This window comes from Aethalodelphis obliquidens, unplaced genomic scaffold (assembly GCF_003676395.1).
Source record: "Aethalodelphis obliquidens isolate GAN/ISIS:26980383/991018 unplaced genomic scaffold, ASM367639v1 scaffold4, whole genome shotgun sequence".
Taxonomy (NCBI): Eukaryota; Metazoa; Chordata; class Mammalia; order Artiodactyla; family Delphinidae; genus Aethalodelphis; species Aethalodelphis obliquidens.
Window position 1 is genome coordinate 66,762,817 of NW_020837948.1, and position 27,094 is coordinate 66,789,910.

The following is a 27,094-nucleotide window of genomic DNA, read 5'->3' on the forward strand; positions in this document are numbered from 1 at the left end:
ATAAAGAGCTTCCAAAAATCAAAGCTACATAACAGAAAAACAGGCAAGGACAAAAAGACATTTCACAGAAAACACAAACAGCCTTAAACAATGAAAAGATGTTAAATGTTGGCAAAGATGTGGAATCACAGCAATGTTTAACTGCTGCTCATGGGACTGTCATTTGAAAACAACTTAGCATTGCGCAGTAAAGGTGAAGAATCACATATCCTGCAACGTACAACTCCATTTGCAGTAATATATTCCTGCCTATGTTTGTCAAGATATGGACAAGTAGCATGGCTTGTAAGAGCAAAACAACTAAATTTAACTCAATGGTAGAGTGAATTATAAATTGTGATATATTAATACACTGGAATACTACACAAAAGTGAAAAAGTGGAGCTGCACTACATGCTGATATTAAGTAAAAGCAGCAATTCCCAGAAGAATTCCCACCTATGTTGTGATTTCATTGACAGAAAGTAGACAAACAAAACACTTCCAGAAACAAGAAAAACACTTATTTTATACACAGATACATTTTAAATTATATTGTTAAATAGGTAATAAATTAAGATGATTTGATAGGTGATAAATTTAGCATTCTTTCAGCATAGCATCTGATAGATTTCTTTTAGATTCCAGTATTATATTTTATTGTTTCCTTTAATTAAAACAGATGCTTCTAAGTTCATCTTTAATATTTATATCAAATGCATGTATTTATAAATGTAAAATATGTTTGTATTGTTCAAAGAAATACTTAAAGAGAAGCAAATACCAGTACACCCACCACCCAGCTTAATAAGTACATTACCACTACTTTAGAAGCCCCCTCAGGATCCCTCTCTAATTATATACTCCTCCTTCCCCCTAGACTTAACAATGATATTGAATTATTCCTCAGGCAGGTTTTTAACAGGTTTTATATATGTATGTTTTATTTTATATGCATATAATATATATACCTTTATATATATATACCATATAATATATATACCTTTATATACATTATTTTATATAAATATAAAAATTTAAATAATATATTTATGTAAATATGCATTTTATATCTATTATTTTTAATAAATATATTTTTATTTTATAAGTTAGTTTCAATAATTATATATATTTTTTATTATGTATATACATAAACATTTTATTTTATATATAAAACTATAGTGACAGAAAGCAAATCAGTGGTTGCCCAAGGCTGGGCTTGGAAACAGGGCAAATGGGCCTAAGAAAACTTTCTGAGGTAAGAGGAAGATTTTAAAACTCTTATCATTGAATTGTATTCTTACAATAAATAAATTTTATGGTTTACAAATTATACTTAAAAATCTGTAAAAAAAAAAAAAAATACACACATAGATTTCACAATCTCCTTTGGGAAACCTCTGTGACTAGCCCAGGCAACATTTGCTTACATTCCTCTGTTAGAGTACTTATCAAATCAAGCTACACTGCTTGGCCTATTTTCAACTACAGTTTAAAGCTCCTAGAGGACCAGAATGTTTTTTCAATCTTGTATCACTGTCTTCTACAACCTATCCCATTACATCCTAGAGCAGTGTTTGAACTTCTCTTGCTTATTGAGAAGGTGTGACATTGCATGATACCCTGATGGAGGAGCAAAGGCAGTAAAGAGAATGTGGGGTGAGGTGCACAAGCTCAGGATCCTCACTGTCAGGTTCAACTGTAACTGCACTGCTGGTAAAAGTGTAATAGGAGGCAATTTATTTAATCTTCTGTGCCTCAGTTCCCTTATCTATAAAATTGAGATGATAGATTATCTCCTTCAAGATAATCTATCCTTCTATCCTTATACTATAAGGAATGAATAATATAAAACATTCAAAACAATGCCTACCTAATAAGCATAAAAAAAGGTACTGGACATCATTATCACTAGTAAAAAACAAATTAAAACTATAATGATATACCACTATACATCTACCGGAATGTCTCAAGTTACAAAGTCTGAAAATACCACCTGTAGACAAAAGGTGTAAAAGCAACTGGAATTCTCATCACTGCTGCTGGAAGTGAACATTCACTTTGGAAAACTACTAGCACCTTCTAAAAAACTTAAAATACACCTACTCTATGACCCCCCCAATTCATTCCTATGTATATATCAAAAAGAAATAACAAAACACAAACACATAAAGTCTTTTACAAGAATACTGATAGCAGTTTTATTCATAACCCAAAACTAGAAATTCAAATGTCCATCAGCAGAAAAAAATGATAAATTTTGGTATATTCATAAATGGCATACTACTCAGAAAAGAGGAAGCAAACTACATAACACAAAACATAAATGAGCCTTTAAAACATTATGCTGAGCAAAATAAGTCAGGTGCAAAAGAGTATATGCTATATGATCCCATTAGAATGAAGGTCAGGAACAGGCAAAACTAGTCTATGGTGACATCAATATAGTGGTTGTCTTGTGAGAGGGGAGTATTGCCTGGAAAAGGGCAAAACAACTTTCTGGGGTGATGAAAATATTGTATATCTTGATCGGATTTGTAGCAGGGCTGAAAAAAATTTATCAAGCTGTATACTTTTTTTTTTTACTCTATAAATTACACCCAATAAAATACTCAGCATGAAAAGATTTTTTCCTCCAATTAAAATGTTTTTTCAGTTTTTAAAAAATGTTAAAAAAAAAGTAGCTGACAGGTAAGTATACAGTCAAAGTCTTCCACTATTATCAGTTCAAGCTGGCTAATCTGTTAGAGTGGATAGGAAATAATCATGATCAAATGTGACTGAGGAAAAACTTAAACAAAACAGTCTCTCAAAGAAGGGGAAGAAAACAATTACATCCTCTCTGCTGAATTGAAAATTCCCTGTAAAGTGCATGGATTACTATCTAGTTTGGACCTCTTTGATATTGCCTCTTGCATATTGCTCTTAGAGAAGTTTAGGGATTTTATCTGTTTTTTTAAAAACATTTACTTTTCCCAGGACAACCAATTAAATGCTTTTAAATATTATTCAGGTTTTTCTATTGACTTTTAAATTATACATGAACTTTCCCTTTTAGGCCCATACTGAATACTATATATATAATATGTATATGTATATATATGTTTATATATATGTATATGTTTTTATATACATACAAACATAGGTTTTCTATTTTTTAATATGATCTTGAATTTAATTGTGTGGTGATGACTAAGGTTCACTCATGGTGGGGATAAAATAAACGTGGACTATTATCTTCAACCTATGTTTGTGATCCTGCACTTAAAACTTTAACGACATGTTAATGTCAGCAGCTAGAGGTAAACTTAACTGTAACTGTGGAAGGTGGGATGCCTTTCGAATACCACTTTGAAGTGTTTTCAGTGGATCAGGTAAAATAAGGTAAAAGCTAAGTCAGGTTTGGAGGGATATGTGTACATGTGTAGGTGTGCCCCCAGCATTCCTATACTAGGAAATTATTTGATGATTATACAGTTAGCAATACTCACCTTAGTCACTTGATTCTCAAGACATTCCATGAAACAACCAGAACCTGCTATGCATTTTCTACATTTCCAACAACGGAGAACACTTATTTCTTCTTGATTATGATTTTTAGTTATCAATTCTTTACTTCTCTTCATCTGTGGGAAAATTAATGCATTTTTAGAATGTTAAACAGTGTCAGATTAAACTTGATTTTCTAAACCCTTTGAACAGCATTAGCTACATGAGGACCAGAAGGAAGAGAATTATCATTTATTGAGGTACCTACTAGTCTTAGGCTAGGGGTGCTCTATAAACTATATCCAGGATTAATTCTGATAATGATGCATTATACTAGTGACTACCAGCTTCTTTTATTTTTGCAGAACATTTTGTCTATTTCTTTCCATCTGTTCTCACTAAGAGTGGTAAAAGGTAAGAACAGTTAAATAAGTTACTCTAGTAACTTTAAAACTCATAACAAAGAACTATAAATATTCTTACAGATAGGATGTTTTGAATAGCCACAGCATTAAATTTTAAATATAACAGGATTTACTGAGTTGTAGTTAATTCTGTGAAAATTAGAAGTAATTACTTCACACGGGTCAGAATGGCCATCATTCTTGAGAAAAGGGAACCCTCTTGCACTGTTGGTGGGAATGTAAATTGATACAACCACTATGGAGAACAGTATGGAAGTTCCTTAAGAAACTAAAAATAGAACTACCATACGACCCAGCAATCCTCCTACTGGTCATATACCCAGAGAAGACCATAATTCAAAAAGACATATGCACCCCAATGTTCATTGCAGTACTATTCACAATAGGCAGGACATGGAAGCAACCTAAATGTCCATCAACAGAGGAACGGATAAGGAAGATGTGTACACATGCACAACAGAATATTACTCAGCTATTAAAAGAAATGAAATCTGGTCATTTGTAGAGACGTGGATGGACCTAGAGACTGTCATACAGAGTGAAGTAAGTCAGAAAGAGAAAAACAAATGTCATTTACTAACGCATATATGTGGAATCTAAAAAAATGGTATAGATGATCTTATCTGCAAAGCAGAAATACAGACGTAGAGAACAAACGTATGGACACCAAGGGGTAAAGGGGGGTGGGATGAACTGGGAGATGGGGATTGACACTATTGATACTATGAATAAAATAGATAACTAATGAGAACCTACTGTATAGCACAGGGAACTCTACTCAATGCTCTGCGATGACCTAAATGGGAAGGAAATCCAAAAAGGAGGGGATATATGTATACGTATAGCTGACTCGCTTTGCTGTACAGCAGAAACTAACACAACATTGTAAAGCAACTGTACTCCAAAAAAAAAAAAAATTACTTCAAATTAATGGGAAAAATCCTGTATGCTAAATGCATTAATTTCTCTTGTATATTGTATTCAGTGGAACAGTTAACTATACTACATCTTGTGCTATGTGCAAAGACTTAGATAATAACCCTACCATTTTTTTAGTCTATTTTTATACTTGAGATTTTATGTCAGTATTGTGATTCAGACCAATTTGGGAAAACAGTTTCATACTAATAAGGATTCCAAAATAGGTGCATTGTATTTAATAACCTGTCTGGTAACTACTCATTATAAAGAAATGAGTTATACTACTCATTATAAAGTTATACTACTCATTATAAAGAAAAGAAATGTTAATTATGTCCACAAGGGCCTGCCTAGCTCCCTGGCCACATTCCCTCATTTGTTAGATCTTTAATATTTCATTTATTCAACAAACATTTACTGAGAGCTAACCATATGCCCCACAATGAGTCAAACTCTGGGGGCACAAAGATGAGTAAAACTTATTTTCTGTCACAGACCTCACTATGCTATAGATCAACAGTTTCCTACCCTAGCTCATTAGAATAACTTGAGAAGCTTTACAAAATAGTGATGCCTAGGCCAGGCCCCACTCTTAGAAATTTTGACTTATTCTGAAATGGGGAGGGAGTTAGGAATGGGTACTTTTTATTAAAAAGTTCCCCAGGTGATTCTGGTCAGGGTGAGGACAGGCTGTGTTAATACACAAACAATTAACTAAGATGTAACAGCTGAAGGGACAAGAGAGGGAACATAGATGGACTTTAACCAAATTTAAAGGAAGGATTTGAAGAATTCTGCCTGGAAGAGCACAGCATGCCCCTCTTGCAACCTATCTAGCTCTGTCTGACCTTCAGATGCTAGGCAGCAGTTCAGTCTCCACTGACATCTTCAGAACCCATCCTTAGGCCAGTTGCCACTCTACTTAAGCTTTGTCCTCAATGATCATCAATAATATCTTAATTTGCAAGTGTCCTGACCTCCCCCTGCTTTCATCATTGTTGATGCTCCCCTCCTTAGCTTCATTAGCACTCCTTTCATCTCTCAGTAGTCTTCCTAACATCTTCTATCCTCATCTACCTTTTAAACACCAATGGTTCTCAACCAGAAATGGGGATTGCAGGGAGCAATAACATCGGAATCAACAAAGGAGAAATTCCATATCCGCCTATGTTCTCCCCTTCCCTGAGATCCATACACACCTCCCCACTTCTCCCCTCCCCTCAGGGTTGCTCCACGCCCTCTTGGAGTGCAAGCATGTAGTTAGAAAAAGCCCTATTGGTGATTCTAATAAGTTTTCACTGAGAATTATACTCTGTGTGACAACTCTTTTATGGCAATGATTTTTAAATCTATACATCTAGTTTGATCTTATTCCAAAGCTCTAAGACCAATATTTTCAAATTCCGAATGTCAAATGCTATCTCTACATAAATCTCCTTTAGGGCCTTTGTAGTGGCTGTTCGCTCTGTCTACCCTGTACGGTAGCCACTTGTTAGATGTGTTATTAAGCGCTCAAAATGTGGCTAATCTGAACTGAGATGCACAGTAAGGGTAAAATATACACTGAATTTTGAATACTGTGTAGAAAAAAAGAATGTTAAATATCTTAATAGTTTTCATATTTATTTCATGTTGAAATCAAATTTTTAATATACTGAGTTAAATAAAATATAATTGTAAAAATTAATTTCAAGTTTCCTTTTACTTTTTGAATGTGGCTACTGTAAATTTTTAAATTATATATCTGGCTTGTATTATACTCCTACTGGAGAGCACCTGTCTAGACCTCCTCGCCCCAGGTCTCTGTATGGTTGGCTCTCTTCTCATCATTCAGAGGTCAGCTCACATTCATGTCCTCATAGGTATGGTATAAGAAGCACGTGGGGAGTTTATTTAAACGTATGTCACAGGGCCACAGTCCCAGGAATTCTAATTCAATGTTCCTAGGGTGGGATTCTGCATATTTAACAAGCAACTAGGTGATTCTGTAACAGGTGATCTGAAGATCACACTCTGAGGGACAGAATACAATCTAAGCTCCATTTGCAACAACATGTATAAACCTGGAGAGTATTAAGCTTGCTGGAATAGGTCAGACAGAGAAAGACAAATATGCTACCACTTATATGCGGAATCTAAAAAATAAAACAGATAAATGTATATAACAAAATAGAAACAGACCCACAGGTATAGAGAACAAACTAGTGGTTACCAGTGTGGAGAGGGAAAAGGAGAGGGGCAAGATAGGGGTATGGGATTAAGAGCTATGAACCACTATGTATAAAATAGATAAGCAACAAGGATATGTTGTACAGCACAGGGAAATATGGCCATTATTTTGTAATAACTTTAAATAAGGTATAATCTGTAAAAATACTGAATCACTATGTTGTACACCTGAAACTAATATAACATTGTAAATCAACTATACTTTAATTAAAAAAACATACAGTCTAAGCTTTTTAAGATGTCAAAAAAGGTCCTTTAGGTAGCACAAGGGATTCTTGCGATGGAACTGTTCTGTATCTGATGGTGATGTTGCTCACATGAATCTACACATGTGATAAAATCGCATATAACTACACACACACATGAGTACATGTAACTGGTGAAATCTGAATAAAGTAGATTGTTTGAAGGGTATACAGGATTGCTCCATGAATCTGTAATTCACAATTCACAACTGAATCTACAACTATTTCAAAGTAAAAAGTTAAAAAAAAACTTTTACCGCATACATTAAAAACTCAATATTTTAAAAAGTCATAATATTTTTTACCAATTAACTGTCCTGACATACTTGTATAATCCTCTATATTTTTTCACTATATTTTTAGCTGCATGTTTTGATTGCCTCTTCATATGACAACTTTGCAATGTCTTCTACGAAGAGAATAAAAAGATCATTTAGTCTTTCCTGTTTAAAAAACAAAAAGGCCCTATACACTTTTAAAATCCAACTCCTAACTAGCTCTCAAGTCTTGGTGTCCCCTCCATGAACACTCCACACCAATACTATGCAGATCTTTGTGCATTTCCCTAAAAATACCTTTTTCTGTTTTCCCACTTTCAAATTTGCTGTTCTCTCTTCCTGTAATATCACTTCCTTTTCCTTTGACTTATTTAAGAAATACTTTTCATCCTTTAAGGCCGAGCTCAAAATTTTCTTTTACAGATGCTCCCCAGAAAACTACACTTCCTCCCTCTTCTGTGTTCCCATGGAACTTTGCATGTACCTCTACAGTAGCACTAGTCAAGTTGTATTACACTTATATGTGTGTATGTGTCCTATTAATTTAATGGTGAGGTCCTAAAAAGCACCATGTTCTATTAAAACCTGCATTTTTACAATCAAATATTGTACCTGGCACCAAAATGACAGTCAACAAGTGTTCGCTGAAATCAAATCAACGAGATCTGGCAGCTCAACTTACAAAAATTCTTTTTCCCATACCAATTATTAAGTATGCCTGCCTAACCAGTGGGGTAAAGCAAATAGAAGTCTTTTAGAGCAAGGGATGTGAGGAGCTCAAGGGAAGAAACAAAGCTGTGTTTATACATATCTGAACTTGAAAGGAGAACTGGAGACTACACTACAGTGACATATTTATAGGACATCTTAGGTGGCTTCTTTCAGAGAATTTATGCTAAAAGAAGACGTCAAACATGGTAAATGAACCTATTAACAAAATGGTAGTCTTTGAACTGATTTGAATACAGCCTGGTTGTCGGACGCTAACTCAAATCCATCCTTAACTCCAGTTCCTTAGACACTAGTATGGGTTCTAGAAAAGAAGAAGCTGTATAAGTAAACAACTAAAAATCCTGTTTTTTGTTGGAGTCTAAACAATTTTGAGCAGATACACCAAATGGCTTTAACACTCTGAGGACCTGGGGGCAGCAACTAGAGAACTATCAAAGCAAACAGAGGAGTGACCTTGGGAAACAGTAAAACAACATGAAAATGAACTTACTGCTGAACACATATGAATGTCTCACAATGCTCAGAAATACTTGGAAGGACTCTGCAGAGAGTGCTGGGTTCTGAGCCAACAAATGCGAATAACAAACTATAAAATTCTGGTATTACTGTTCATATGACTGTGGTGCAACTTACAGACTGATAAGGTCTAAGAAATTCAGGTAGTCTTCCACTTTTCTTCCAAATCCTGTTCCTCATCTCTTACTCCAGTTCTCATCAGATCAGATACGTGCGTTTTTCTAAAAGGGGGTGCTTCCTTGGGCCCTAGTTCTTCCCACCTATGTCACAGTCTTTGTTATGGTAACTTTCTTGGCTCCTGCCAAAGCCTGGTCTCTCGGACCAAGCTAGCTGCTAATACCTGCTTGATTTTCTCCATATTGCCTGCTCATAGATTTCCTCTTGCCATACTTCACTACTTATCCTGATATTCCTGTCACTTTCTAGTATTTCCTTAACACAGCTGTTATATGTAAAGTAACGCTTGGCTGAGTTATGCATACCTCTCAAATACTGACCTATTTCATTACAAAATATCAAAAAAGTCACATTTGTTAACATTACCACCAACCTCAGCCAAAACTTCTTTAATTATCGGGCAGTAGTTAAGCTCATAGCAGTGGACACAAGTTTTTCAAAGTGCTAATTTTTGTTTAAAATTCAAATTTTATCACTTGCAACAAATACCACCAAATATCCATGTCTGAATAACCATAGTTTGTCATTCAAGTAAAAATGGTGTGCTGTGGAAAGGTGGATAGTTCAGCTCTCAACTAAAACAGCTGAACAAGGGCTTTTCTTCAAGACTACCCACCATCAGCATTCAGTGTACTACAGAAGTGCTTTATGCATTCTTCCCATTTTTTTTCACATGGAATATTAAAAATATGTATTGAAGAGTAAAGATTTAATAAAATCAATACTATTTACTGCTTCAATAAACAGGTTTTTTTAATAAATTTATTTATTTTTGGCTGCGTTGGGTCTTCGTTGCTGCGTGCGGGCTTTCTCTAGTTGCGGCGAGGGCTACCCTTGGTTGTGGTGTGCGGGCTTCTCATTGCATTGGCTTCTCTTGTTGTGGAGCACAGGCTCTAGGCTTGCGGGCTCTAGAGAGCAGGCTCAGTAGTTGTGGCACATGGGCTTAGTTGCTCTGCGGCATGTGGGATCTTCCCGGACCAGGGCTTGAACCCGTGGCCCCTGCATTGGCAGGCAGATTCTTAACCACTGTGTCACCAGGGAAGCCCAGGGTTTTTTTTTTAACTACATGTGGATGGCAGTAAAGAATAAAATGGCTACTAATACTGTTTGTCACCACTGCCTTGATTCTGCTAAAGGACCAGAAGTTTTACTCTCTATTGCTTTTCCATGATTAATGAAAATGTTAACAGAGTAGAAAAGGCAAATAACATCTTAGTATTACCAAGAATAGTTTGACCTGATTCTCTGTGGTCCACCAGGGGGTGTGGCCCACATTTTGAGAACTGCTATTTCAGTTCAGCAAAACAGCTGTCCCAAAAATGTTGTCTATGAAAATCTTATTTTCCACCAATATCTTTTAAAATATCTAAGAAGGATAGGTGGGTCCCCATGGAGAAATATATTTATAACAAAATTTATAACAATTTATGAAATTTTCTATAAAGTCAACTACTGGAATTATAATCTACACAAAGACGTTTCATTCCTTCATCTGTCTTTTGCTACTTACAACTTTTTTATGGTAAAAATCAGCATTTGGCACAGGTCAAATTCTACACACCTGGGTCTCCAAGGTTTGCTCACTTTCTTTTTATTCATGGATTTAAACTTGAGATGAAGTGGACACAATATAAATTACTAAAATTTATCTAAAATTAGAAAATAAGAATAAACCAAGAAAACTTTAAAAATTGAAATAGACCTCAAATATCTTCTCCAAAACTCATAAAAAATAGGGGGGTGGTCCAGGCAAAAATGATCTAACTGGCAAATTTTACCAATTCTTTAAGAAATGGATAATCTTTGTAATTTATATAATTGTGGTGGCCAGAAAATATAAAAGGAAGATGAGCTCTGCAAATAAAACATAACCTTGACACACTAACTAGACAAGGAGATATAAAACTACACAAAGAGAGTATAAGTAAATTACATACCAATCTATTTATGAACACAAATGATAAAATCCTAAATAAAATATTAGTCATGGAATCCATCAGTGATGTAAAAGAATACTACATTTTAGCCAAACAAGATTATTTTCAGGAATTCAAGGATGATTCAAAATGAAAAAAAAAAGGCCTATTCAATATATTTTACAAACTGTAAGATTAAAAGAAAAAAACACAGGACCACCTCAAAAGATGCAAAATAAAACTTTTGGTAAAGTTCAACATTTAGTCATGATAAAAAGACAGCAATACTTAGCATCCTAGAAACAGAAGGAAATTTCATTAACCTGATAAAGAAAGGGCTTACTGAAAACCTTAGCAATTATAACACCTGATGGTAAAACTTTAAAAGCATTCCATGAAAACTAGGAAGAAAACAGAGACAATGATGCTATTTTTCATATTATTCAGCTTTAGAACACAACAGAAGAAAAGTAAATAAGAGGTATAAGGATTGGGAAGATTTAGTAAGTGAAAAAGAAATTAAGTGCCTGTGACACCATTTCTCTTTTTTGGGCTGCAGATGTTTCCACCTTCTTAGAACTACATTGCTCATTTCTAACGTACTATTAGTTTCTCAGTCTGGGCACTCATTATATAGGTGTGCTCACTTCGTGAAAATTCATCAAGCTGTATGCTTGTGATATGTTTATTTTTCTATATGTATCTTATTTCATCAACATAACCCATGATTGCCTCTGTTTGAGAAGAGTGCATAAAGAATTCTCAACATAAAGCAATGTCTACAGTAACAATTTTCATCATCTGGTCCTGGTTACACTGTAACTGTTCATGATACATGGAAGTCGAGGAATTCCATCGACAGAAGGAATCAGAGATGTATTTTCCTACCTCTGCTTATAGGGGGATTACTTATCCACCACCAAGGAAAAAATGGAGAATGGGGAAGATGTAGGAATGTGTCCCTGCTGCTCTCTCATTATAAAAGTGACATATGTCAAAGATCAGCTTACATGTGGATAAACGGTCCCAGCTCCTTTCATGACCAAAGAATTGGTTAAATGCTAAAGAAGAGTTTGGAATCCAAATCCTACACAATTGGAAATGGGTCAAGATACAAAAATCCAATGTAAAGATCTCTCACATAGGGACAACACTTTTGTATTTTTGTATTTCATGCAAAGAATTTGAATGTGAAGTATTCCAACTTTTCTACCGTAACAGTAAAGGAAGAAAATTTTAAGCTAGTATTTTCCAGCAGCTTTATCATCTTTACATATCAATATCTAATTATTTGGGCAGAGAGAGGGAAGAATGAATAGTTAAAACATAGGAGAATTTTAGAGCTGTGGAACTATAATATAGTGGTGGGTACATGACATTATACATTTGTTAAAACCTATAGAACTATACACAGAGTGAACCCTAATGTAAACTATGGACTTTAGTTAAAAATAATACATCAACATTCAATCATCAACTGTAAAAAGTGTATCACACTAACACAAGAGGTTAATAATAGAAAAAACTGTACAGGGGAGAGGGAGTATATGAGAGCTTTCTATACTTTCTGTGCAATATTCTTGTAAAGCTAAAACTGCTCTGAAAGTGTCTTAATTAAAAAATATAATTATTTTGACATATAATAGCATTATCTACTCAAAGTTATTAATATTCATTAACAAATGGGAAAGTATACTTTTGTCTTGTTTATTTAAATGATTGAAAATAGTTTTTCCTTTGAAATCTGACATTAACATTGGTTTTCCAAATGTAAGAAAAACTTCTACCTTGTCAGTATGATACCTGTATTAGTTTACTTGGGCTGCCATAACACAATACCACAGACAGGGTAGCTTAAACAATAGAAATTTATCAGTTCTGAGATTGGAAATCTGAGATCAGGGTGACAGAAATTTTGGGTTCTAGTAAGGGCTTTCTTTCTAGCTTGCAGACAGCCACCTTCTTGCTATGTCCTCACATGGCCTTTCCTCTGTGCATGTGCACTTCTGGTGTCTCTTCCTCTTCTTATAAGGACAACAGTCCTACTAGATTAGGGCCCCGCCCTTATGAGCTCATTTAACCTTAAAGGCCCTATCTCCAAATACCATCATATTGGGGGTAAGGACTTCAATATATGGATTTGGGAGGGAGACAATTCACTCTATAACATTCCTCCCTCTTGTCCCCAAAATTCATGTCCTTCTCACATGCAAAATATATTCACCCTATCCTAACAGTCTCAAAAGTCTTAACCCATTCCAGAATCTACTCCAAGTCCAAAGTATCACCTAAATCAAGTGTGGCTGAGACTTGAGGTATGATTCATCCTGAGGCAAAATTCCTCTAAGCTGTGAACCTGTGAAAACAGAAAAATTATGTACTTCCAAAATAAAATGGTCGGACAGGCATGGGATAGACATTCCCATTCTAAAAGGGAGAAATCAGAAAAAAGAAAGGAAGGGGTGACAGGTCCCAAGCAAGTCCAAAACCTAGGCAGGCAAACTACATTAGACTTAAGGCTCAACAATAATTCTCTTTGGTTCAATGCTTTGCCTGCTGGGGCCCACTATGGTGGTGGCTTTGTCTTCTGCCCACTGGAATGGGTGGCCTCAAGCCCTTGGCCATGGTAGGCAGCTTTGCCCTTGAGGCCATGTAGAGGGACATGGTCTGCTGAAACTGAGGGTGACTCCACTTTGAAACTCAGGAGGAGACAACTTTACCCTCTGGACCTGTGTGCTCCGGGCCTATGCAGGCAGTGGCAGTCCTGCTGATCTCTGAATTATCTTCAGGGTCATTTTTCCCTTTTCTTGAAGGATAAAACATATCTGCAGCCAATTCAGTCTAGAACAGTACCTATAAAACCCAAGCCAGTCTTCTCAATTTTGACATTATTAGAAAGCCCATGTCTTATTGTATGTCTTTCCTTTTATAGAATTCATAGAATAAAATCCTGTGAAAAATACTGAGTTCAAAATTTCTCAAAAGGTAAAAATCATGCTAGTGAACAAGAAAGAAAAATCAAAGGTGAAATGGCCAAAGAATCTGGAGCTCCCTTAACAATTACCTATATATTTCTTAAAAATTGGAACAAGGTATAAACAAAAAGCCAACAGAGGTAAAACTGATAAAAGTGTGGAAGGAGCAATGCATACCAAGTTAGAAAATAAAACACTAAACTGAATTAGCCAATTTGGACCATTTCAAGGCAAATAATATTTCTAAATTTTAGGTTTGTTTGTTTTTAAGGAAAAGCTAATGAAAATGCACTACAGATAAAGGCTGCTGTCAACCGTGACTCTCAATACCACGTTACTACACGTAAATAATGAAGCATCTATATCTCTATGTCTGCTGAAGATTGGTTTGAAAGTAGGAGGTCTATGGATACATATGTGTATCCATATACATATGTGTCAACGGGAGCACATTCAATGCTGATTAGATGGGATTTCTCTCTAATGTGCAAACAAACTAGACATGAGCTCTTACAAAGGAATGATGCCATGGAGGAAAATACAGACTGTCAGTCTTAGTCTGTTGCAATGATGATAGTAGTAAACAGTCAGAACTATTTGAGGAAATTTGAGTATTTTCTTTATATATACACCTTTCCTGTATATATAACGTTAACAAAAATACACTGATGTCTGGCAGGATTTTGGAGAGAATGACTATTAAAATCAGAGAGAAAATTACTTGCAGAAAAGGAATATTCTATTACTGATTGAGAAATCCTGCCCATACCCCTGGGGCCTTATATTAAAGATGTGTATATACTTGTCTTTGCTTAAAAGCACCACATTGCATTTGTAGCCATGAGACTGAGGCACAATTTGTCACCTAAAGGTTGTAAACTGGAAGTGCTTGGTAGATTATGTCTCCATGAAATAAGAAGCAGTATTTCTTTTGTAATATAAAGAAATGTTCCCAGTGTAAAAGAAATCTTATTGTTATGTAGGACACAGTAACCTCAGAAGTCATCCACAAATGTTTTGCAGAAGTGGGCTTTGAAACCAATGATTGTTCACATAAACAGAACATCATATGTAATAACTCTGTTGGGAATAAACTGCACAGATATTGGTTATTTTGTAAAATTGATACCATGTCAGCTCCCCCTGCTGATGTTGAATCTTCTTGATGTGTGTTGTGAACACAGAAGAACTGGAATAAAATGTGCTCAACTCCAAGCAGATACAGAAAAGAAGCATTAATAACACAGCAATCAATGGTCTGTGAAAATTGCAAAAATATAAATGAGTTTTCAAAGCAGCAGTCACTACACTTGTTTGTAAACTGTTTAAGAACACATCAGGACCCAAAAATTAATCTTACATTAGGCAGAAATTAAAACAGTGTTTTACAGATATAACTAGAGTCCTGTGGAATTTATATGCCTTACGTGGTTCAATAGATATTTTTAGAACATGTATTATTTAGTGAAAGCTGGCTTGTAATTCAGGATCCCTCTTACATTAGCTTTCAATCTTTGTCAAGGGTATCAGATACTTTACAGGTACAAATAGGAGACTGGATCAGGTGATTTCTAAACTGTCAATTCTATAATTCTAGACTTGATAGCTTCAGTGGCTAAAACGGGAATTGAAGCCTCCAATTTATTAACTCTACAACTGTCTAAATCACAAATTACAGAGAGACACCTCAATTTTCTTCAATAACTGTTGGTTTACATACTTCAGGGTTGAACATGATAAAGTCAACTTCAACAACTTTAACTGTTTAAATGGTTCTGCATACACTTTAGTGTTCACATCGAGAGACATTTTTCTTGGAAAGCACCCAACTTTTGTTGACAAAGAATTATTCAGTAGTTCAAACTACCTTATCACCGTCTGGTCACCTCTACCCACCCTCCCTTTTCTTCCCTTCTACCTCCCCTGGGCTTGCTGAACTCTTAGGCATAATACAATGCATATTCCACCTTAAGGAGAAAAGGTAATATAAATTTGATGCTGTAGTAGCTACCAAGTTCTTTTACACTCTCACATAGCTTCTTAAACTACACACTACACTTGAAGTTGAACACCATCTTTTTATTCTTTTAAATTTCTCCTTTCCCCTCTTCTTTCTCACAAACATACCTCAGACACTCAGTCTTGAATGCTCACTGCAGTCTTTGAATCCAAGTGACACCTTTAAGAATTGTAAAAATATCATTGAAGAAATGTAGATACTTTGTAAATTCTGTATTTTGATTAATTTTGCTCATTTAAACTGCTGCCACTCTGGTAAAAGAAGGAATGCACTCTAAAAATGGATGAAAGTAATAGTATGTAGCACCCAAATATTCACTTATTTCTCACATGCTACTTCCTTAGGAAGAAAATATATGAAAAGGTAGAAATTACATACAGAATTAATAGAGTTATGAGGAAAGCTAAAATATACTTTCAAAATGGTGTGTGTCTATTTGTTCTCATATGTAAATCTTAGAAATCACCATATGATGAGTCTACAAAGTTTTGTTCCGAGCAATAGGTATAGTCATATTTGGAGATTTCTGAGCAGACTAGGATACATCTGAACATATTTTTTAAACACTGCCAAAATATTTCTGATTGACCAAGAAGAGGCAGTAGCATGAAGAAAATAAAACCAAGTGATTTTTTAAAATTAATTTTAACTTGCGTTTTGAGGCTACAAATATTCACTCATTCAGTGAATATTTGCTGAGAACCTACTGTTTTGTCAGGGAACACACACAAAAAAAATAAAAATAAAAATAAAACATGTACTGTGAACGCATATGAGAGGGTAAGAGGGGTTCTAAGCCAGTTGGGAGAGAGAGAGAGAGTAGGCAAAATTGTCAGGGTTCTCAGAGGAAAGTATCTAATTAAAGAATTGATCCTGAGGTCAATTGCAGCCTTGTTTCCCCAGGTGCTTCTCAGGCTGATTTCTTAGAATGGAAAATAAGAGCTAAAACATATTTACTTTACGTAAAATATATTAATATGATATGAAGCATGGTCTTAACTGAAAGCTGATAATAAGTAAGTTGTGGAACTCACCATGCTTTTATTGGATGGATATATTCTTTTTGATGGGTCAAGTATCAATAATCAAAAAAGGATTCAAATGAGAAATTGGTAACAAAAATAAGCACACTGGCTTCAAAACCCTTTTTTCTCCTGGGCAAAGGTGTAGTTACACAGAGATGCTTTTTGCTGGATACAGAGGCAGCTATACTAGGTTACCACAAAAGATTGCTAGATAATGGAGACAAAAAAGTAGTAGGTATCTCCTAGCAGATAAAGCACTGACCTGGAAGCTAAGAAACTTGGCTTGTTTATTTTACTTATTTATCCCATCATCTTCCCCACAAAAGGGTTTAAAGCTCTTGGCACTTTCATTGTTTGCTTCTGTCTTTCCTGAACAGCCTTTATCTTTGAATAGTTCACCTGTTACCTAAACCTCTGTCTAGTACTCATGTCACTACACCACCAGGTATTATACTAATGCGTACGTTTGTTTCTTCCTCTAAGTTGTAAGTACCCAAAGAAAGGGCATAAGCAGTATCTCAAATCTTCATAGCCCTTTATGATACCACATGATGCTTTTTACATGCCTATATATGTTGTTGATATGAATTGGAGGCAACTAATTTTCTCACTCTGGGCACTGAAAGGAAATTCTAACAGATCACATATAACCCACATTCTTCATTTCACATAAATTCACCTATGAGCCAATTCTATGACTAATTTCATTATACTGCATTACATGGGGAAAAGTCCAATTTAGAGACTAAAATATAATTAACATTTTCATATGATTCTAGATGAATCAATAGCTTGTCCTAATATACAAGGTGCTTCCAAAAGATTATGCCCCTGTACTACTAAACTCTTACTTACTCATAATTACTTAAGGTTAGAAAAGAAAAATTGGATAAAGTAGCACTTTTTTTTAAGCCACTTAGTTTCTGGTATTTTTTTCATTTACATTATGGTTTATTACAGGATAGTGAATATAGTTCCCTGTGGGATACAGTAGGACCTTGTTGTTTATCTATTTTATGTATAGTAGTTTAAAGTAGCACTTTTTAAATGGCTTACTAGATTTAGTTTTAAATAAGATTCTGAGTATAAAGCAGAAATGTGGTTATGAAACTATCAATTTAACTCTCCTACTAGATAAACTCCATTATAATGGAAAAATGTTGCTACAGTAATCCAGCCAAAAGATAAGGCCCAGATTGGGGTGATAGCAGTGGTAGTGGTAAATAATGGTCAAATTCTGGATATACACTGAAGGTAGAACAAACAGGATTTCCAGACAGACTGAATATGGGGTCTAAGAGAAAGAGGAATCAAGGATGGCTCCAAATCTTTGGGCGTGAGCAACTGTAAGGATGGAACTGCCATCAACTGATATGGGGACAGATGCAGGTGGAACAGAAAGGGCAGATCAGGAGTTCAGTTTTGGATGTATTAAGTTTGAGATGTCTATTTAACTTTCACAAAGAACTGTTAAGTGTAAGCTGGATTCAAGAATCTGGAGTTCTGAACGGTGTCTGAGCAGGAGCTTTAAATGTGGGCAGGTTCTCTAAAGCCATGAAAATGGATGAGATCTATAAGGTTGTAAGTATGGATAGAGAAGAGAACAAAATCCTGAGCCCCCAGGCTCATATAAATTTTCTGGGGATCTAAACTTCCTCTCAGTTATGTCTATTAACTTTCACTCATTTCCCCCTGAGTTTTGTAATTTTGGAGTATGAATTCATCTTTACCATGAGACAACTATGGGACCTTGTTTGAGGACCTGCCCCTCCAGGAAGAACAGTTTCACACTGTATCTGCCAGATACTTGAGGAACATCACCAGCAGAGGAATAGCTTTTAGGTAAGTTTCTCAGTTTGGGGCTCCTTGGTTCACCCTGTTAGTATTCAATATAAATCCAAGTACTAAAATCTGAAGTTAAGGATTCTCAGGTGATTTGAAGGATGTCAGAATTAAAAATGAATAAATATAGGAAAAGAATCTACAGACTATTTCGGGGTGAACAAGTTGGTGAGGAAAAATTCTTCAGTTTAAAGGTATCATGCTAATAAATGTAGGATGATTAATACAATCACCATTTACAACCCCTAATGAAATGATGGATTTAAGGGAAAGAAATCAATGGATACTAAAAACATTTGGAAAAAAGGATGATGGAGCATTTTATAATGTATGTGTAAGGCTGTTACCACCTGAACTCAAAGATCAATCTTAACATTACACGAAAACAGGACAACTATACTGGTTTGCTAGGGTTACCATAACAAAATACAACCGACTGGATGGCTTTAACAACAGACTTTTTTTTTTTCCCACAGTCTGGAGACTAGAAGTCTAAGATCAAGGGGCCATCAGGGTTGGTTTCTTCTGAGCCTCTCTCCTTGGATGTTAGATGGCTGCCTTCTCATGTGTCCTCACATGATCTTTCTTCTGTAGGCACACACCCTGGTGTCTCTTTGCAAGTCCAAATTTCCCCTACTTATAAAGACACTAGCCAGATTGGATTGAGTCCACCCAAACAGCCTCATTCCAACATAATCACCCTTTAAAGGCCTTATCTCCAAATACAGTCACAGCCTGAGGTACCTACTGGGAATTAGCTCTTCAGTATACGAATTTGGGGGGATACAATTCACGTTATAACAACAACCAAACATCTTGTGCCTCCTGATGTAATGCAGCTGAAAATACTGAGCACCATCTCTAAAGTATTCTTAAAATAATAATAATAACCTGAACTGAATCAAACCTCTAAATCTAAGAACCACTTTATTTACTACATGAATAGAGGAATGTTGCAATGACACCGTGAGGCTACAACTAGCCAAATACAACTTGGTTTTTTCAAAAAATAAATTAATTTTAAAAGAGGGAGGAGAAACTTAAGAGATTTAAGATGTCTAACAAATGCAATGTGTAGACCTTGTTTGAATCTTGATTCAAACAAATCAACTGTAAAAAAATATTTTTGAGACAACCAGAGAAAATTATACATGAACTAGGTATTAGGTGATATTAAAGAACTGTTCATTTTGTTGGACATAATATATAAAACTGTTGCTGTTTTTTAAAGGTCCTTAGGCTAGAGATAAATATTCTAATTTTGAGTATTTACAGGCAAAATTGTATAATGTAGAAACAAATTTTATATAATGCAGAAAAAAGAAACAAGAATGGAAGAATAATAATAACTATTAAAGCTGGTTGATGGATACATGATGATTCATTATGCCATTCCTCTATTTTTGTGTATGTCTGAAATTTTTCATAAAAAGTTTCTTTTTATAAAAACTGAACAAACAGAATTTTCAGATGAGACTTTTCTCTACCATCTACTCAGAGACTAAGCCAATACAGACTTCCTCGTAATCTCTGTGTCCGTGGATGCTGTTTTTTTTTAATCTACTGTTTTACTGAAAATGTTACCCTTCCCAAGTCCTGGCTTTACTCAGGGGTCTCAGTTCCCAACTGCCTGCCTTATGTGTACCCAAGGCCTTGGCCTCCTGTATAACTATGAGTATATTAGTGAGCCTAGCAACCTCACTCTAACACTAAGGGTAGTTTTTATGTCATGTGTCTGTTGCCAAGCTCTCTCCACCTTTCTTCTTCTTTTTAGCTCCTGGGCTTTCTTTTACTTTGTTACAAGCTCATCTATGCACTTATGTAGTATATATCAAATATCTGTAGAGAAGTTCTAGTATTTGTAGCATAGGTTTTCAGGTTATCATAACCAGAAGACTCCCCTCTGTTAACCACTGCAAGAAAAACTTCTAATTCCAGTTATTTGGCAATGTCACTCAGAGTTATGGTCATGTTCCTTAGGATTTGTTCTGAAAACATCAGAATTCTGAAGGGAAGGGGCAAAGGGAGAGAGGGGGATTAAAGTGGACTGAGGACAAAAGATACCTTGCCAGCTTTTTCAAAAAGGTAGAATGGGACAGAATCTCTCTAACAGGCCAAGGAAGAAATATGTGAAGAGGAAAATATTTCACCCCATATGCTCTATAAACAATAAGCAAATGTGTGACCTCAAAAATTCTAGGCCAAGGGCTTCCCTGGTGGCGCAGTGGTTGAGAGTCCGCCTGCCAATGCAGGGGTACGTGGGTTTGTGCCCCGGACCGGCAAGATCCCACATGCCGCGGATAGGCTGGGCCTGTGAGCCATGGCCGCTGAGCCTGTGCGTCCGGAGCCTGTGCTCCGCAACGGGAGAGGCCACAACAGTGAGAGGCCTGTGTACCGCAAAAAAATAAATAAATAAATAAAAATTCTAGGCCAAAAATTATGGTTCTAATCACCAAGGCTTTACTTTTTGAAAATCTGAAGCATTTTATCTTCCACACTGAAGGCAGAGCCCTTGTTGAAAACACATAACAGATCATTACTTTCCTGCACCCTTCAGGAGCTTCCCAGTGCTTTGCTGACCAGGCTGCTGTCTGTCCTCAGTCCAGTCTGCTCTACAGGCCCGCAGTCCAGACTTCTTTCCACTCCTCCACTCCACTGGCTCACTCCCCCTGCTCCTACCCCTGGATCCCTGGAAAGTTTGCCCCTGGCCTCCAGGGAATAGAGCCATATCCTTCAAGTCTCAGCTTAAATGCCTCTCCCTGGAGAAGAAAGGGGAGTGGGTCTTCCTTGACCTATTTTTTCCCCCAATGACCTTTCCAATTCTCCTTCAGAACATTCATCATGCTTTTAATTACTTGTTCCATGTCTGTCTTTCTTGCTGAGTTGCAAACTCCTTAACAGTTTATAACAGTGCTAGCACAGTGTTGGGCATTAATCAGTTGAATGAATGAGTGAATAAGTAAGCAAGCATAAGCAAGACATTCTTATGCATTCAAAAAAAGGCATTCTTTCCTTACTCTGCTTAAAGTCAGGATACAACTTATTGGCATCACCAGGGTAAATTTAGCAAACACCACCAAAGGAAGCTGGTCTCAGCCTTTTAATGATGTTATAGAGACTGAATTTTAGAAGCTCCATTTTAGAATATGATCTGAGCTTCATGACATCTTATGTGGTTTGATGACTATATGTCACTGGATATGTTCAAATTATTTATAATCCTCTTTATGAAGCTATCCATCAGAAAATAGTACTTTTCTCTTTTTAATTAGCAATGGGACAGAAAGTAGTATACTCTCCATATTTTTTAAACTAAAATCTCTACATATAAAACATGAATTCAAGGGGTTGGAATTATTTTACATACTACTACTATTTTTGAAGACAGTGATTACTAAATGGCATTAGCCCCTTTAATCATCAGGACATTCCTGTGAAGTAGGGATTGTTAACTCCGTTTTATAAATGAGGAAACTGAGGCCTAGAGAAGTAAAGTAACTTCCCAAACTATCTCCATCATTTTATAAGGAGGAAGTTCCTATTTCTAGAATCTTGAGATTTCTAAGGACAAGAGCAGTGAGGTTGACTGAAGTCCTTACAGAGAGTTCAAAGTTGGGAAGGGGGAAAGTACTCTCTATTAAGTCATTTACTGGAACAGAGAAGGCAACAAACATCATTGGCTGCCCTTCCTCTATCTGCTGGCATTTTAGGTGACTACACTAAGAAAAGCAGAAGGTAAGGCATAGAAGCAGTAACTAGCTCTAAGCTTCAAGATCTATATTGTCGTGATCAGCTTTTGGGTGACATCAGAAATACACTTCTTCAGCCATTCTAAAAATAAATCAGGGCTCAATAAGTTAACAAGAGTCCACAAAAAATGCACACACTCCTATCTAACCATATGAATTTTAGTGCATTTTACTTTTAACATTTGCTTTGCCTTTGCTTACTCCCCGCTTTTTTGGAATTACAGAATCTACATCATGATATACCCAATTTGCTATCATTTATTCTCCTGTTCTTATAAGTTTACCACTGTCTGGCAGCAAATGTTTCTGCAGACAGCTATTCTAAATAGTCCTTCAGCATGGATCTCCATGGAATTCAGTGATACTTAGATGGTGTGCTAAGATGAAGATTTGGTTTATAATCCTGAAACAGCCATGCTGCACCAGTTGTTTCTTCTGTCTTCCCATTCAGTGAGGTCCTTAGATGTTTCTGCCTTCTTTAAATGTTTCCAGATTTGACAAATTAATTTGTGCTCATTGATACAATGGAATATTATATAGCAATGAAAGTTGATAAACTAAAGCTACATGTATGTAGAAAAAATTCTGCCTGCCTCTAGGTTTTTAGAGGCTCCTGAAATAGGCAGGGTTTAGCCTGCCTTCTTTAAATGTTTCCAGACATCTAAGGCACTTAACCTATCCTACATTCTGAACAGCTATTCTGACTCTCAGTAAATCCAATATCCTCAGTTTCACAACAAAACTTTTAACGGTGATTAGTAAGATCCCCTAACAAAATTGATTTAATTAGTGAAATTTCTTTCTTTAAAGTTCAATTTTTTGAGAATAACATTATTTAAGAAAGTAGTCATTGCACTTTACCCTTCACACAAAATCTTATAAGGAACCTCAAAAGATCAACGTGATAAAAACAATGAGGGGGTTAAATATTTCACTGTTTGCAGAACCCCTGAACACAAATTGAGCACTAGGGATATAAAATACCATATTCATGTGACTAACATATATCAAGTCTGAAATTTATGTCACATTCTAATTCCTTTCAATAATAAATCTTCCTTTGTCCCACAGTATTTCAGAGGTTTCATTTTAGATTGCTTTATTACTTTTTCTTTCTATACATTTCAATCATGGGGGGGGATCTACTGAGACTTAGTGTTAAACAGACAAGGTGAGGAAATTACCCATGGTCACTTTTCTGCCCACCTGCTCAGATCTACGGTGGCAGAGCTTGCTGATACACAAAGCACTCAGTCCAGTTTCCCTAACAGGCCTTCACCACCTGGTCCTCTGTTCTCTACTCTGTTCTTCACAAGGGGCATCTTGCACTATCTTTTATTGCCTGTTTCTCTGGGAGAGGAACTGGCGTGACCCGTGATGCTGCTATGTATTATTACCAGGGTTCTGTGTGTCTCAGGTCTCCAGATGCTCTGCAGCACCCACCACAAACACCTTACGTTCTGCCTAGTGGCTTCTTGGAATTTGCTGGGAACCCAGAAAGTGAATTGCCTGAATTTATCAGGCAGTCTGTATCAAGAGGTGAGGGTGGAATAGGGATTTGCAGGTGCTGATGTAGAGAAATTCCCTTCAATCGAGGACAATCTGCTTCTTAATTAAGGTTACTTCCCCCCAGCTTTAGTGTTTTAGGAGTTTTTTGCTTTTTAGTTTTGTGGTGAGTTTCCATTTTATTCTACATTTTCATAGGAGCTTTAAGAAAAATGAGAAAAAGCTACATTGGAAGCTGCTATTTAGATGCTGTTTTTGAACTGGGAAACTTTTTTACACAAATTGTTAAGGATTAATAATTTTATGTATATTCCAGTGATAAACTGTGGCATGTTTATTTCTTCATTTATTTATTTATACTCTATCTAGAAGGAATTTATGAACGTAAGGAAGAGAGCTGCAAACCTTAGAAAGACCAAGGTTATGACGACATGTTGAGTCATAAAACTGTTTCAAAACACAGAGCAAAATACTGAAAATTTTTAAATACTGATATCTTTTAAAACTTCAGTATAAGAAAATACAAACAAAATTAAGAGACAACCCACAGACAGGAAGAAGAAACTTATAAATATAAGCAAATGATTAATATCTACAATGGATTCTACAATACAAATTTTTAAAAAGATAAATCTCCAACAGAAAAATTAACACAGAATATAAAGTCACTATTGCCAGAAGAGGAAACCCAAATGGCCAACACTCATATGAAAAGTGCTCAACTTCACAAGAAATTAGGAAAATTAAAATTAAAACAAGATACCATTTCATGCCCATCACATGTCTGACAAGACCAAGTGTAAACATAATACAAAGCAACAACAAAAATCTCATAAACCACTATGGGGAAGTATAACTAGACACAAGCATTTCAGAAAGCATTTTGGCAAGATCTGCTAAGACAGAACGTGTATATGTGGGTCTGCAGTTCTACTTCTAGGTTTTTATGTACTTAAGGAAATATTATATCATAAAAGAATGTTCACTTTCGCAACATTTTGTAGTAGCAGAAAATTAGAAACAACCAACGTTTCATCAATAGGAGATTTGACAAATTAATTTGTGCTCATTGATACAATGGAATATTATATAGCAATGAAAGTTGATAAACTAAAGCTACATGTATGTAGAAAAAAATTCCAAAGTATGTTAAACAAGGGAAAAAAAGGCTGCAGAAATATACATGGTAAAGAATAAAACACACAGCATAGTAATAGCTACAAAAAATTAAAGCATGCGCAACAATGTTTTAGTTTGTTTACTGATACATGTATATATAGCAAAAGTATAAAAACATGAATGGAAATGATAAATACCAAGTTTGGATAATGGTAACCTCTTCAAAGGGATCTAAGGGGGGCTTAAATTTTATGTGTAATGTATTTTTTCTTAAAAAAATCAGAAAAAAATAAAATGTTAATATAAGGTTACATGGTGGAAACATGAGTGTTCATTACATTATTCTCTATACTGTATATTTAAAAGGTTTTATATCTATATTTAAAAATTTAAATTCATTTGCCTTAATAATATGGAAACCACATATTTTGCATCCTATATCATGAGCACCTCTCAATGTGAAAAATCTAAAACATCTTTTTTGCTTTGAAGAGTCCATAAAGCAGCATTAGCTTTCCATTTGAGCCTTAATTACTGAGGAGTGCTACATGTACATTAAAGGGGGAGGGGGAAACTATGACCAAAATGATTACCTGTGCTAGTGCTTCTCACATTTGTGCATCTGAAATATCTGAAATCTTTTTAAAAGAACAGATGTTCAAGATTTATCTTAAACCTGCTTGAAACAGAGTATCTGCAATGAGAACCACATACAACAAGACTGAAAACCACTGATCTATGAAAATGTCACAAAGAGAAAAATGAGCAATCCTGACTAATTCGGACAAATCATGTGGTTAGAATGGTGATGGGGCAGTTTTCCCAATGACTATGCAGAAGTTCTGTCTCTCCCACCTGGGCACTGTACAAGCAAAACACAAAATACGAAAAAATGAAATCACTGAGAAGACATGCGTAACGATACCACACCAGCTAACACCACAAAAGAGGGACAGTGGTTCTTATGAAATGCATCAATCATAAAATAAAGTGTTCTTGGATGTTAGTAACTGAATTAGACTAGAAAGAAACAGGTATGCCTTTTATGAAATAACGACAGCACAAAAAGGCTTACGTAACTGTAATCAAAACACTCTCTAGATGATATGATTATAGCACTGGATATTCTTTGCCTCCCTCGCCCCCCACTCCAGAGGTACTTTCCACCCTACCTTGCTCTATTTCCCAGGAGGCTGACTTTTGACCTGCAAAAATAGGGCCCCCTAATCTTCTGCCTTCCAGTTGGATTTGCCAGTGGGAAGCACCACCAGGAAATCAGAGGGCTGGAAGAGAGTGAAGCTGGGGTGTTTATTTCCCCATCCTTCCCAATCACAGAAAGGCCGGAGGTCTAGTCAGGCAGCATTCCCCACATAGCTACCCTCTCTGGGTTTCAGTCATGATCCAATTCTCTCACCCCTTCAGGTCTAGGGATGATAATGGTTCCCACTATTGTTAGTCCTGAGATGCTTCACCATCCACTGTTGGTTTATTTTAATCCAGGAACACTTTTAATATTAATCTTCTGAACTACTCCATTTTGAGCCTGCTATGTATTTTCTACCAGAACACTGACACAATTATGAAGCATGAAGATATTCTACCCTACTCTCTTAAGTAATACATCTTTTGTAGATCTAACCTTTCAAGTTGAATATGTCCAGCTAGTATACAGAGTTATAGGTGCTATACATGATTCAAGAAAATATATATCGAATATTTGACCTGTGCCTTAGAGGGAAAAAAAACTAGGTGGAAAACAAATTCATTCCTACTCCTGGGCATATATCCAGAGAAAACCATGATTCGAAAAGATACATATACCCCAATGTTCACTGTAGCACTATTTACAATAGCCAGGACATGGAAGCAACCTAAATGTCCATCAAAGGAAGAATGGTAAAGAAGATGTGGTACATATATACAATAGAATATCAGCCATAAAAAAAGAACG

General features: G+C 35.8%; 1 protein-coding gene across 1 annotated transcript in view; it reads right to left on the reverse strand.

Annotated features, from left to right (window-relative positions):
• The window catches only part of RNF180 (ring finger protein 180), a 278,165-nt gene that overhangs the window by 245,510 nt on the left and 5,561 nt on the right, over positions 1 to 27,094 (reverse strand). Inside the window, exon 2 of the mRNA XM_027101030.1 lies at positions 3,471 to 3,605. Within this exon, the coding sequence (XP_026956831.1) occupies positions 3,471 to 3,605 (135 nt within the window). The remainder of the gene's footprint in view (positions 1 to 3,470; positions 3,606 to 27,094) is intronic.